This window comes from Lepisosteus platostomus, chromosome 28, assembly GCF_059453375.1.
Source record: "Lepisosteus platostomus isolate fLepPlt1 chromosome 28, fLepPlt1.hap1, whole genome shotgun sequence".
Lineage (NCBI taxonomy): Eukaryota > Metazoa > Chordata > Actinopteri > Semionotiformes > Lepisosteidae > Lepisosteus > Lepisosteus platostomus.
The window spans coordinates 5,302,654-5,315,990 of record NC_142638.1 but is presented as its reverse complement, the minus strand read 5'-3'; the positions used below and the strand labels follow the sequence as shown (position 1 = coordinate 5,315,990).

The window sequence follows — 13,337 nt, the reverse complement described above, 5'->3', positions numbered from 1 at the left end:
AATAACATTTCTGAGATATGTTTCAGCTCCGCTACACGAAGACCGCCTGCGCTTGGTCTGTCCCTGCCCCCTGCTGGACATTTGTAGGATTGCACGATTTTTAAATTCGAGAGGGGGGGTATAAAGACCACAGGAGGGCCCTCTACTGAATTTGTTCATTTGCTGGTGATCGTTTCACAGGTAACACTGCTAAAGTGATTTGTACACGACAGCACAATTCTGTATCTGAAAAGAAACTCGGCGTGTTCCACCTTTTAATCTGGGACATCCTGCACACAGACACAGCCCAAGTTACGCGATTTCAGAGCACTTGCAGTTGTTGCACACAGACTTGGCATTCAATTCTACAGCCGAGATTAATGGAATTGTAAGAAATGTACTACAGAGACAACAATCATATATTGCAACACAGTGCTACATTGTTATTAATATTACAGCATCACATGAAAGAATCCAAACAATAGGGCGTCATAGAAAAAAAATAGATTATCGGTATCTGTATTTCTAAATACACATTGCGTGCTGTGAATGAAAAGCGGGACCGCAAGCGCCTCAGGCGTCATTCGGATATTTTATAGCTTATAACTCCGTTATCATCAGGAGGAGCAGAAGTAGTAGCGGTCTTGGTAAGACAGAGTTTTAGAAGCGGCTCCAAGCACTCCCTCTGCGTGGCCGTATCGGTCTGCAGGAGTTTCAGCGGCTCATAGAGCCTGAAGTCACGCTGGACGTCGGAGTTTGATCCGGTGGGAACCGACCGGAAGTTCGGGCTCGCCCGCCCCGGGGCGTCTCTGTCCGCGGGCTGGCCGCTGTCCGTCTCCCCTCTCCTGCCCATGGTGAGGATGCCGGCGGCGTGGTTCCCGGAGCCGTGGAGCAGCTGGTGGAGCCGGGCTTGGAAGCCCTGGCCGGGGGGTTTCCTCTTGCCGAGGGTCAGGATGCCCGCGGCGTGGTTGCCCAGGCCGTGCAGCAGGTCGTAGACGCGACAGGAGCAGGTCTGCCGCCGGCAGCAGTCCGGGACGTCCGCAGATCCGCCGGCGAGGGTGAACAGCAGCGCCAGCAGGAGGGAGTTTCGGAGCTTCTGGGAAAATACGGTTTGTTTGCTTGTTGTTGTTTTTTTTTTAAAAAAACTAAAGAATTAAAAAAGCCGACGCAATTAGATTAAGAAGACACGATTATGCATTTCCCGAAACAAAATCACTGCTCTCAGAGCAAACTACGCCGAAATCACCCGTTTACCACGGAAGCGCATTGCTGCCGACAAGGAACAATCGCCCGAGATCGCGCAATTAATAGAGAGTTCTCTGGTAATTACGAAATGGTATATTATCTCGTTATTACGCGACCGCATTGACCATTTGAGTGTACGAACAACCTATTACATTGCAATAACGGCACATAGAAGCAGCCGCTTGCTCACCTGGAGTTTGGGTTTGGTATTTGTGTCTATATCCAGCTCTGCAGAATGGGGACGGGTTTACTTTCTGTTGCAGTTTGTACCTCATGTAAATACCATCATTTTAAGCACGATGGCACTCCCACTTAATCCTTAAACCAGGAAGACTGTACCGTGCAATCGATTCCACTGGTTAGATGCTCTGACCGCTGTTCCAGCTGAGCTCTCGGTCCTGCCCTCTGCAGCTCGGCTCGTCTCGCACGGGACATGGGTCTGGACAGACACCCGAGCTTTCAGAAATACCCCGTAACGAGTTCAAAGTGCCCATGGAACTGCTCCATGTGCTCCTGGTGGTTCTCTTGACGTTGAAACGGCAAAAAAAAAATGAATGGACTTTGTCTAATTGGTCAGATGCATGAATTCAATGAGATTTAACTTCAAAGAGATGTGAGAACTGAAAGGGCGAGGAATCCTTCAAGTAGTCTACAGGCTAAGACTCTTATTTCAAGCCCTATCACAGGGGGTATTCTGGTGAAGCCGGCCTGCAGGGATCTGCAGAAGCACAGTCTCTGTAGGACTATCACGCTAACACAGCACATGCGGTTATCACGCAAGAATGCTTTGGATTTATTTGGTACTTTCTATCCCAGAAGAATCTCTTTAACATATAAAGAGGGGTTTCACACGTAGGAAGAGACACGCTTAAGGCAGCTTCCGCCTGGACAGCATGTAGATGCTATTCTGTACCAGCAGCCCCACCTGGGCGACACATAGCTGCCATTCTGCACCCTTCAGCCCCACTGCACAGGAGTTTAGACTGAGAAGGGAGACATTGCTTGAGCAGCTGAATGAAGGGCCGCTTTAGCCAGGGTGGTTTGCACGAGCCTCGAGTGTAAGGCCAAGTCTACACACGTGCACGTCTGTGCATTTTGCTCGTGTCGGGTTATCTGTGCAGCTGATGATCAGCCCTAGCTGAGGCTGTGCAGCGTGCTCCATTTCTGCTGCCTATTTCACAAACACCCCAAACTCCCCAGACAGACGGTCCAAGTCTAGAGTGCGAGACCTTTTTACAGCAGAGGAACAAGTAAAGGCTTTTCCCCTGCCGAGAAGAGAAGAAAAGGACCACAGCGTTTTCTCACCAAACCCACCCAGTCTGGAACTGCTGGCGGCTCTTGGCAGCGCCTCCTGTACGCCACCAGGACTGATGTTTGCCACGCCCACGTCAGGCCCTGTTAGCCTTGGACATGCCAGCAGTGCCCGGCGACGCATTCCTCACCGACGTCCCCGCCAACCTGCAGGCGCCTGGCACGACTGATGCCTGCCCAACCGCGGCGGTGATCTGCCCAGGGGTGGTCATGTGTGACACCGCTTGGTCAGAGCCGGCCAGCAACGCGCACTGGACCCGAAAGGGCGACATCTGGACCGCGGAGCTCAGAACTGCTCTCCAGAAGGGTAACAAAGGTTCAGGGTGCATTGGAGAGCTTCCAGGACAGCTGTCGCACTGACAACAGACTGTCTTACGCCAGCCTAGATGATACTCCTAAAGCTGATATTCCTAAACCCCAGAAAAGGCCAGCAGAGGACTTGTCTTACCTTGGCTATAGAGGGGCCCATTTCAGGGCATGAGCTGAAAGTGTTGGGGACACGATCCATTCTCTTCCCACCAGGAGTTCTGACACGCGGAGGGCTTGTTTCCACGCCGATCGCTCTCGGACAGCCCGGCATCCCTTTTATACTGTTCCACAGCCTTTTCCACCCCTTCATCTTTTCTGAATTGATCCACGTGGCAGCTCAAACAGAGTATTGCCTGGAAACAGGCATCTTCGGTTATTAAGTCAAGCAGTCGTTGCTCATTTAGTGTCGAACGGGACAATGCTGCTTGAGAAGTCTCAGTGGCTCTTTTCTTCCCTGGTCCTGCTCTTCAGCGCATCACCTGGATACTGTGCAGGAGTTTGCTAGGAGCTTCGGAAAGGCCTTTGTCATGGCCTGCAATTAGACTTTCTAGCAGGCACGAGCTCTCCGTCTTGGTACTAATTAGGAACTAATTACCTGATCAAAACCTAGGCCTCCGAAAAAGATATGCAGCAGCCAATGAGAAAAGGCATTTGCCTTTCATGCTATGGAAAATACCTTCGGTGTCTGACGCGGTTACCCTTCACACTGGAAGAATGGCCTTTTCTCCGGTTGCTCTAATGAGATGCTCATTATTAGGTTATTCTTCGCTACTCTTACAGGGGACCTGGTAGAAGCATTCAAAGGCCTTGACAGTCCGCCCTTCTTCAGCATTGACAGTGCAACACGATTCAGGGGCCAAAGGTGAAAACCACCTGGAAATGCATTTAAAACTGAGAGCAGGAGGCAGTTCTTTACCTCGAGGGTTGTGGGAGTGTGGAACAAACTACTTAGTGATGCTGTTGAAGCTGATACCCTGGGATCTTTCCCTCAATGACACCCTTGGATCAGTAATCTACCTTCCGAAGGGGGCTGGATGGACTGACTGGTCATCTGTAAGCTTTCTTACATTCTCTGTCCTGATTCTGCTTGAATGGGCACCACCAGGTTAACCAGACCGGTGGTCTTTTCAACAATACCATTCTTCTGAGCTGGTCGGATTAGTGTACCTCTCTTAGCTTGCGTTTCCTTTTTCCTATCGGGTCAGTTCCCAGTTGGCACGTCAACATCTTTCTTTACTTACAGTAGATGCTCTTAACACCAGACTTCTGCCATCTAACTCTGATATCACAGGCAAGAAGAAAAGAGGTTACTTAAAACCTAGAAATGGTATCAGCTGTTTATCAAATGATTCGTCTTTTAACTACTAGCTACTACTAGTAGCTTTTTTGCTACTACAAAAAAAGCTCCAGACCATGATAGAAGACTAATGCCTGGGACCTGTAATTTCTCCGATATGATGATTATGAACAGTCGTACCAAAACCGGGGTTTGCCCTTCTGACAACACTTGGAAATGTTTAGGAGACCCTTAATATCTGATTAAGAAGTTAATGGCTGTAAGTTGCAGCAGGACATTCCATATTGTTGAGAAAATGCCTTGTTTTGTTAACCTTTTGGGTGGTTTGGAATTATTAGGAGACCCTGATTGGTCAAGACCAGGGGGGCATTTGAACAGGACACCCCTACATTAGTGAAATGTTCTAGTAAAAATACATTCAGAGTTAATGATTTATTGTAGTATTTTATTTCTAAATCTGCTCTATCTTTTCCTCAGCCCTTCAACTGTCACTGGTAACAATAAGCGTCAATGCTACATGTATATGAGATTGTACAGTACTTTCCATTATTCACAGTGAAATTTTGTGAGCTAGTAAATGTCTCCCTCTAGTGGACTCAGATTGAATTGTAGGTAAAACTAATCGTTGGAAGATGGAGATGATGAGAGTTATTGGTTTTAGACCCTCCTCGTGTTCCCCACTCCCAGTCCTGGAGAGTTTCAACACGCATTTTATAAGGAATTCAAACTCCTCAACGGTTAAAAGCATAGGCACAGCTGTAATTAACCGCATTTAAATCCAATAAGATTCAATGAGAGCAGAATTTAAATAAGACCCTGGCTCCCCAGGTCAAGGAGTGAGGAACACAGTCTATACGTGTCTAGCAGAGACAGACAGGAAGTGTTCAATCTGATTGCACTGACATAAAAATGCTGATCCTGTCCAGTGTGCAACAGGGATCCTTGCTCATTGAACAGTGTTGCTCCGCAGGGACCTGGACAGCACTGAATTCCCCCTCTGCTTTTGCCTCGGTGGAATTTTCCACAGTCCAAGCGGCAGCACTGTCCAGTCTCTGAATCGGAGATGCCTGTGAGCAGTGGTGACTGATACAGCATAACAAGCTGAATACAAAAAAACAGAGACAGGTTTCTAATTCAACCAGGTTTAATGGGCTAGTTTGTTGACCAGACGATATTCACAGTAGCCATAAAATGAATTAGTTATTTTAAATCCTATTTTTTTTACAATATTATTTTCCCTCACCCTCCCCCCGTTCATTGACCGAAAGAACATCCCTCAGCAGGGTGATCGTGTATAAAGAAACAATATTAACATTGATTATTTATCATAATGATGATCAGGGACACTGACCATTAAAAAAAACAATATTTTCCAGAATGTCAGATTGTCTTTAAACTGAAAAAGATAACATCAGGACCTTAAATTTCCTGTTGTTGTCTTTGCTTCACAAGAAAAGCTTGGTTATCATCACCTAACAGCCGGCCTCACATTTATAACACGATGGCACTTTTCCAGTTAGACCACAGCTCGTAAACCAATTTACAGTAACAACGCACTCCCGAAGACGCGCAGGTCCAGAAGAACACAACATACCGGAGAGAAAGTGTTTTAAAAAAATAACAAGAGAAGTGTGATGACTGCCGAAAGTGAATCTGGTGCTGTTCTCACTGTGTGGGCGTACCAGCACACGGATTGTTTTCAAGTGTCTTGCGGTTTTCTGCAAACAGCACGTTGCAGTGCGTTTGCACTGGTCCGTTCTCAAAGGCCGAGCTTCACCTCGGCCAGCAGCAGCAGCAGACGAAAGCTCCTGATCTTCTTCTTTTTTGCCAGCGGAGGTTAAAAACCCAGCCGATGTCCCCAGACCCCCTGGCACAGAAGATGCTGAGGGTCGCGAAAAATGCAGAGTGCCCAAAGGAGGAGGTTTGCTTGCTTTTATTTTCACATTGGGCACAACCTTTCAGGCTTTGAAAGAAAGCTGGTGCGTGTGAGAGTCTGAAACTCCAGGGAGTTTTTTTTCCTCGAACGCCAGTGGAGTGTGGAGAAGGCTGGTTTGTGGGGTGCCTATTGGTCACAACTGCACGGGAGATGGGCAGAAGAAGACTGACAGTGGAAGGGAGTGCTGTTGAAGTCCAGGCATGGCAGATCCGCATGCCAGCTGCAGTTTCTTCCTTTCTGCAAGCGACTGTCGGAATCTGGGCCAGGAAACTTTCCTCTGCCCTTGGCGTCTGGATCTGGGTCTCCAGCTGCCCTCTCAGACAAGGATGTGAGGTTAAGGAGCACGTTGCTTGGAGGGCGGTGGGGCGTCACTGCTGGGAAGAGTGGGGATATCCCGCAAAATGGAGCCCTCCTCATCGGGAGCATCTTCCTGCTGGGAATCTGCCTTCCTGGCCGCCAGGCGCACGGCGGAGGCAGAGGAGGCCGAGTTCTGGAGGTCTTCCTCGACGCTCTCTCGCGGCAGCGCCCCTCCGCCGGGTCTCTCAGCAGGACCCGGTGTCGCTGCCCGTTTCGCTCTCGGGGACGGGGTCCAGGCCGGAGCGCGCCCGCAGCAGCTCGGGGGAGGAGGAGGAGGAGGAGGAGGAGGCGGCGGCGGCTCCGTTCTTCATGAGGCCGCAGGACTGGGCGGCGCAGTGGATCTGCCGCAGGGTGTCCAGCGCCTCACTCTTGGCGTGCCTCAGGAGGTCGGCCTGGCCCTGCAACACACACACAGCCGGGCTCAATGAACGCCGGTTCCCCAGCCACGATGATGATAATAATCCCTACACTTATATAGCGCTTTCCTGGACACTCCACTCAAAGAGCTTTACAGGTCATGGGGATCCCCTGCACCCCCACCAGTGTGCAGCCCCACCTGGATGATGTGACGGCAGCCATAGTGCACCAGTACACTCCCCACACATCAGCTCTCAGTGGGGAGGAGAGCAGAGTGATGAAGCCAGTTCAGAGAGGGAGATTATTAGGAGGCCATGATTGGTGAAGACCAGGGGGAAATATGGCCAGGACACTGGGGTTACAGCCCACTCTTTTTGAGAAACGCCCTGGGATTTTTAATGACCACAGGAAGTCAGGACCTCGGTTTTACTGCTCATCTGAAGGACGGTGCCTTTTTAAAGTATATTGTCCCCTTCATTATACTGGGACATCAGGACCCACAGAGACTGCAGGGTGAGCGCCCCCTGCTGGCCCCACTAACACCTCTTCCAGCTGCAACCTTATTCGTTCCCAGGAGGTCTCCCATCCAGGGTCTGACCAGGCTCAAACGTGCTGAGCTTCAGAGGGCTGCCAGCTGGGAACTGCAGGGTGATAATATGGCTGCTGGCTAATAATAATGATGCCAGCCAATGACTGCACCCTTCCCCGCCTCTCCCTGCCCGCTTCTCTGTGTGGCCCAAAGCTGAAGGAAGCACACAGGCACTTGCACACATCCAGCTTGCAACCACTGCAAATTAAGTAAGAGATTCTGATCAGCGCAGGTTTGCATGGAGACATACAGTATATGGAAGTGGGAATAGTTTTGGACGCGTAGCACAGAGGTTTGTCTGCATTGGTCAGATGTGGGCCAGGAAGGCTGCCGCCCAGTCTGCAGTGGCTGTTATCTGGGTTGTGTAGGTGCTGTTTAAGTGAATGTACTACTGCCCGTTTCATTAAACTGTGGAACGTTTGTAGCTGCAATAAGGCCTGGTAACTGAAACAGAAATTCCAGAAGGGGGCAGTGCTACGTAGAAATGTTGCTCAATTATGCACAAGGATAAAATCTGATCACGTGAGCTAAGCAGCGCATGGAAAAGGACAGGGCAGAAATCAACTTCCATTAAAGTATAAAACGGATAATGTGCATATGACTCAAAAGTGAAATTCCAAACCCAGCGATTGCATGAATTGAGGATTGTGTGTATAATCTGTGGGTTTCATTTTCTACACTTACACAAACTTTTCTCGCTCTTCCCCATTTTTTGGTTTGAATTTGCTTTTCATTTCCTCTCAATGTTTTTCGCCGTTGCCAAGCGAATTCCCGATCAGCTCTGCTTCCCAAGGCCCGAGCAAAACTGGGACAAAACATTCATCCACACCTGTATTCGTATTCCTATCAACGGGAGTTTCTTTCTTTGGGGGGCAAGTTGCACACAGACAAATGGAATCGATTTCTTGCACTAAAAATGCTTGTTGCACACAGGCACCCAGGTGTGGGTGTCAGATGTGAACCAACCTGGTTCTTTAATGCTCAGTCACATCATCACTTTCAGCAGTAGCAAGCGCAGTTCAAATCAATGCAATGATGACAACAGTTCAACTGTTCAACAGATAAGTGTTGGAACAGGATACAGCTGTGACTGTATGTTTCGTATACACGGGGACTTGCTTTGCTATATGCTAAAAGGTGAATAAAGAATATAGAGGGGAGATTTCCAACTGCTCTTGTACTGCAACTCAATGTGCTCATCGTCTTTAAGGGTGTAGATAAAGCTAACTTGACTTGCCGGCAGTGCCACACTAGGTGGCGCTGTCGGACTTCACAGAGAAGTGCAAGGGAGCAAACCTTGGACTGCTGTGTGTGACATGAAACAGCTGGCAAGTGTTCGCACAAGCTTCTGTGGATTATACCCAGCGCAAGAGCCAGATGGGAGGAAGAGTATTTTCCTTTATCGCTCTATTAGGACAACCTATAGAGCTCCTTGGTCTGTGAAAGTATTAGCACTGGCCTGCAGGAAAAAAAAACTGAGCTTTAAGCATAAAGCCCCTGTTCTACTGCAAGTCGAAGCTTATACTGCCTAAGAGCAACACACAAAAAGCCTGGTAAAAAATGTTTTTTTCCCCCATGCACATTAGTGGCGCATTTAAGCAATATTGATTTAGACGCTTTGATGAACATGGTGGTGTTTTTTTCCCTTAGTGACTTTCTCGTGCCTGTTGGCACAAGGGGGACGTTCACCGGATGATTGAATGTGGACGAGGCAGCGCTCTCGTGTGGAGTTTGGCACAGTGGCACAGGCGTGGGTGTGTAGTGCCTGCAAGTTGGATCCATCATCTCAAGCTGACAAGTCACAGAGCGGGGGAAGAACAGACATATTAAAATTATTATCCCTGTTCCACGCTCCCCCTATAAATGATGTAGTCATCTTGACTACTGGCATTTTGCCTGATCAGCGCTGTGGCACCACTGCAGCATCTGTGCATGGACACAGGATTTTTATATCGCCATCACTCTCACGAGTCTCCATCACTCTCACACAGGGGGATCTGAATGGAATGATGTTAAGGTCACAGCGGTGTGACATCACCCTGTTTGCCTGCTTTATTAGCCCCTGTGTCCTATGGCAAGACCAAAACCAGCTCAGCAAGTGGATGCTTAGGGCTGGAAACTTCACAGAAGACAGAAGTGATCAGGGTTGAGTGTGACTGGGTCAGAGGATACCCATTCATCTACACTGCTCCCGATTCATCTTCAAGTTCCAGCAATGAGGTGAAGCACTAAATCTGAAACGGAGGAGGTGATGCTTGCAACAAGGGCTTTTGGGCTTGATTAACTGAGCCAAACGCATGCATGAACTTTGGAACGCAAGCTGCCTAAGGAGATCTAAGCATTGGAGTCTGCACTGGGAGCAAGTCTAAAAAACCCAGAGTAACCTGGCTAAAAGCATCTGAACATCAATTCCTCTTTTACTGTCCTCTGGCAGAGATGCATAGATGCCAGACATCACCGGCCCAATTCTGCAAGTAAACAATTATAATAATAATTACCTACACTTGTATAGTGCTTTTCTGGACACTCCACTCATAGTGCTTTATAGGTAATGGGGATCCCCTCCACCACCACCAGTGTGCAGCCCCACCTGGATGATGCAACAGCAGCTTGAGTGCACTAGAACGCTCCCCACACACCAGCTCTCAGTGGGGAGGAGCGCAGAGTGATGAAGCCAGTTCATAGATGAGGATTATTAGGAGGCCATGATTGGTAAAAGCCAATGGTTAAATTTGGCCAGGATGCTGGTGTTACATCCCTACTCTTTTCAAGAAACCCCCTGGGATTTAAAATGACCACAGGGAGTCAGGACCTCAGTTTTACATCTCATACGAAGGATGGTGCCATTTTGTTTTACAGTGTGGTGTCCCCATCATTAGGACCCACACAGACCACGGGATGAGCGCCCCCTACTGGTCCCACTAACACCTCTTCCAGCATCAACCTTAGCTTTTCCAGGAGGTCTCACATCCAGGTACTGACCAGGCTCACGCCCCCTGAGGTTCAGTGGGCTGCCAGCTGCGAGTTGCAGGGTGATATAATTTAGCTGCTATAAACAAGGGCTCCAAATCAGAACAGTGCTCAGTATGCGTGGGCTCGTGCTTCTGAATCATATCATTAAGGCTGCAGCCCTCGCAGTCACTCACTATGCCTGCGCTCCACAATCCTGACAAGAGCTTTTCCTGCTGGCTGAGTACCACATAAAAGTACTGTCCCTGTGACTCACACAGTACCCTTTCACCCGCCAGTGGCCACAGTCTGGACAGGCCTCCTCGGCCTGGAACAAACCAATGTCACACTCATTTGGTTCAGCTCATGTTTGGAATAACACTGAGGCACCAGGCGTCTGGCACAAAAATTTCATAAGTAAACCAGCCAAAGTGCTTGCATAAGTAACTACACACATCTATCATATTCTGACTGCTCGGCAAAGTGGCTCAGCAAGCAAGCATTTAGTGTTTTCTGTAAGCTGCACTCAAGGGCGCAATGTCTGATTAGAATCAGTCTATTTGCTGCTCACAATAGGATTTTACGGTCCAGCAGCAGATCTGATTGCCGCTCTGAGAGAAGACCATGAACAGGACCCAGAATGTAGTAGCAGGAGGCTCACCATGCGGGTGAGGCACCGATCGCGGCACCAATTTTCAGTCTCGCCAAGGAGTGACAGGGGATGGGAGAAAAAAACCTCTCCCAAATCTTCCCTGCTTACCCTTTTCAGAAACCTGCAGCCCCCCCAAAGAAGATTTCTCAAGTGCAAAAAAAAGTAGAAAACGAATTTCAAAGAAAATTTCAATCTTTTCTCACCCGTCGATTTAGTCCTTTTCTTCTGGCCTGTTTACCACCGTTTGAGTGCTTCGAAATTACAGCCAGATTACAAATGACAAGCCGGCAAACCCAGGCCCACAAGAGCCCTTCTCTGTTGCAGAGTGAACGAAATCTAGAGTGATCACTCAGCCCCCACTCAGATGTTAAAACAGCGATAGCCTTGTTGATAGATTTGCTGGAGGGGGAGCTGCAATTCCGTGAACCTTGTGCAGATTCCTCCGATTCGGAAGAACAAAAAAAGGCCCCCAGTTGTTATGATTGTGCCGAGAGCGTTCCCACTTCCCTTCCATTTCAAACCGGCTTTTCTATCATTCTAACATTCCTCCGCGGCACGTGGTTTCAGCTGTAACCTCATTCTGGCAGCAGCTTGCTAACTGGCAGCCCACACTCGGGCACTTGTGTTGAACAACTGTACCCTGGAGTGGAGCACAGTGTGGGAGTGAGCGGGGGTGTTTTTAAACACAGCGATCCAGAAAAACGACACCCAGGGAAAAAAAGACAAAGCATTGTATTGTTTTGTTGTTACTCTGTGACCCACTCCCCTCCCCTAACCAAGCATTTTTGTTTTCAGCTTGTTTCTTTCAAACTCTGCCGTTGCTGTTCGTGTCCAGAACTCTTTCACCAGTTCGGGGATTAACAATCGTTACTCGGCGTTACTGCTACGATCCCTCTCGTACCAGGACAAGAAGGACGATGACAACGTCACGCAGCGATGCTCCCCTCTCAGAGCCTCCATCCATTCGACCAATCCCAGTGGCGAATAGTTACCACCAGGTGGAAGAATGGTGTGGTTCTCGTGAACAACCCTCGCTCACAAGCGCCCTGGCACGTCGCAAGGGACGCTGGTACCTGACTAACCAGGGGCGGCCTGCCCAACCTGGGTGGCACTCAGCTGACTGCTCACCCCAGATGGGGAGTCCCGTCTGCAGTAGCCTGGTCTGGACTACAGATTTAATATCTGCTTCACATGGGTTCCCTTACCAGTTGAGGGGAGCTCTCGGTCTCTTATTGGGAAACCACAGTGATCCTGGAGTCTAGGGCCCAGCCTGTACTCTGGATGCACTCTGGCCGATACAGTCAGAAGCCCTCAAGTGAGGTCGGCTTTACCTTCAGCACAGTGATGTTCCAGGCGTAACTCTCCATGGCTTTTTGGAGCTTCCTCCCCTTCAGTCCCTCCTTGGCGCCGAGCCTGTGAAGGTCTTCGTGGAAATCCAGCCCTGGGACGAGAGAGAGGACACAGGCCGTGTTATTTCCGCCTGGGGGGGCAAGCGGCGTCAGAACAGAGTGGACGTTGGGAGGATGAAATCAGCCAGACGAGAAGAGCAGAGGACCTGTAGCCAGGAGGGGCGGGTGAAAACCAAGGGTTTTCTAGATTTCACCAGATTAAGCCAACTAATTCAATACTTACATCAACTAAGCAGTTGCATGCTGCCATATTGAGACACTGCATCTAATTCAGAAAGATTCATTCATCTACCAAGTCTTACATCCTAAGGCTATATTTGTCAATGATACCACTGTTCAGTATAATGTACTCACATTCTTCCTAGTATTGGGCAATTAACACGTTATGATAGATTATCTCATTTGAGGTTCAAGTTGCCGATAGTAATGTCAGCTATTTCAAGTCATGACACAGAGGGCACAAATGCAGGAAGGCTCTGAGTGTCTCCGTGCGTGAGTGTCCTCTGTCATGTTAGGTCACCTGGGAATGGGAGGATTTGGCCTGCTAGACTCATTATTGCTCTAAAACTCAAATCCACCTGCCAGATACAAAGGACAAGCTTGCTCCCCGATGACAACAAATACTATGATCAGATGTTTCGAAACATAATCCCCCTGAAAGGCAATTAAGTTGATGTCAGCGTCAGCTGGGAATTCAGAGAAGACTTCATTAAACGTAGCGCCCCTAAACAAATTTCCAGGAAGAAAATGTTATAGCAGGAGGCCTGCCACAGACGAAAGCTGGCAGGATCAAGGCTGTTAGTCATGGGTGAGACAAGCTGCAGGACAGAAAAGTGCACCCTGGAGGGCACAGATGGAGACTGAAGGGCCCAGTTGGCACAGCTGAGCTCAATACTTCTTCTACCCTCTCTGCTCAACCCATGGGGATCACTTCTAACCTTAGTTCC

General features: G+C 49.0%; 2 protein-coding genes across 3 annotated transcripts in view; both read right to left on the bottom strand.

The window, feature by feature from the left end:
- Positions 1–217: 217 nt before the first annotated feature.
- On the bottom strand, positions 218–3,075 carry hcrt (hypocretin (orexin) neuropeptide precursor). 2 transcript variants are annotated; one of them, XM_088623000.1, is made up of 2 exons: positions 2,984–3,075; positions 218–1,075 (listed from the first exon to the last, which is right to left on the bottom strand). In XM_088623000.1, the coding sequence occupies exons 1-2, from the start codon at positions 3,041–3,043 to the stop codon at positions 560–562; spliced, it is 576 nt and encodes a 191-aa protein (XP_088479126.1). In that variant the 5' UTR covers positions 3,044–3,075; the 3' UTR covers positions 218–559. The 2 variants fall into 2 exon arrangements, 1 of the variants encoding a protein (XP_088479126.1); XR_015930976.1 differs by lacking the exon at positions 2,984–3,075 and adding an exon at positions 1,415–1,541 and having other exon boundaries at positions 982–1,075.
- A 2,192-nt stretch (positions 3,076–5,267) lies between these two features.
- The window catches only part of LOC148638646 (inactive phospholipase C-like protein 2), an 87,444-nt gene continuing 79,374 nt past the window's right edge, over positions 5,268–13,337 (bottom strand). The window contains exons 5-6 of the mRNA XM_088622976.1: positions 12,313–12,422; positions 5,268–6,832 (exon numbers count right to left, since the gene is read on the bottom strand). Of these exons, the coding sequence (XP_088479102.1) occupies positions 6,620–6,832; positions 12,313–12,422 (323 nt within the window). The 3' untranslated portion in view covers positions 5,268–6,619. The remainder of the gene's footprint in view (positions 6,833–12,312; positions 12,423–13,337) is intronic.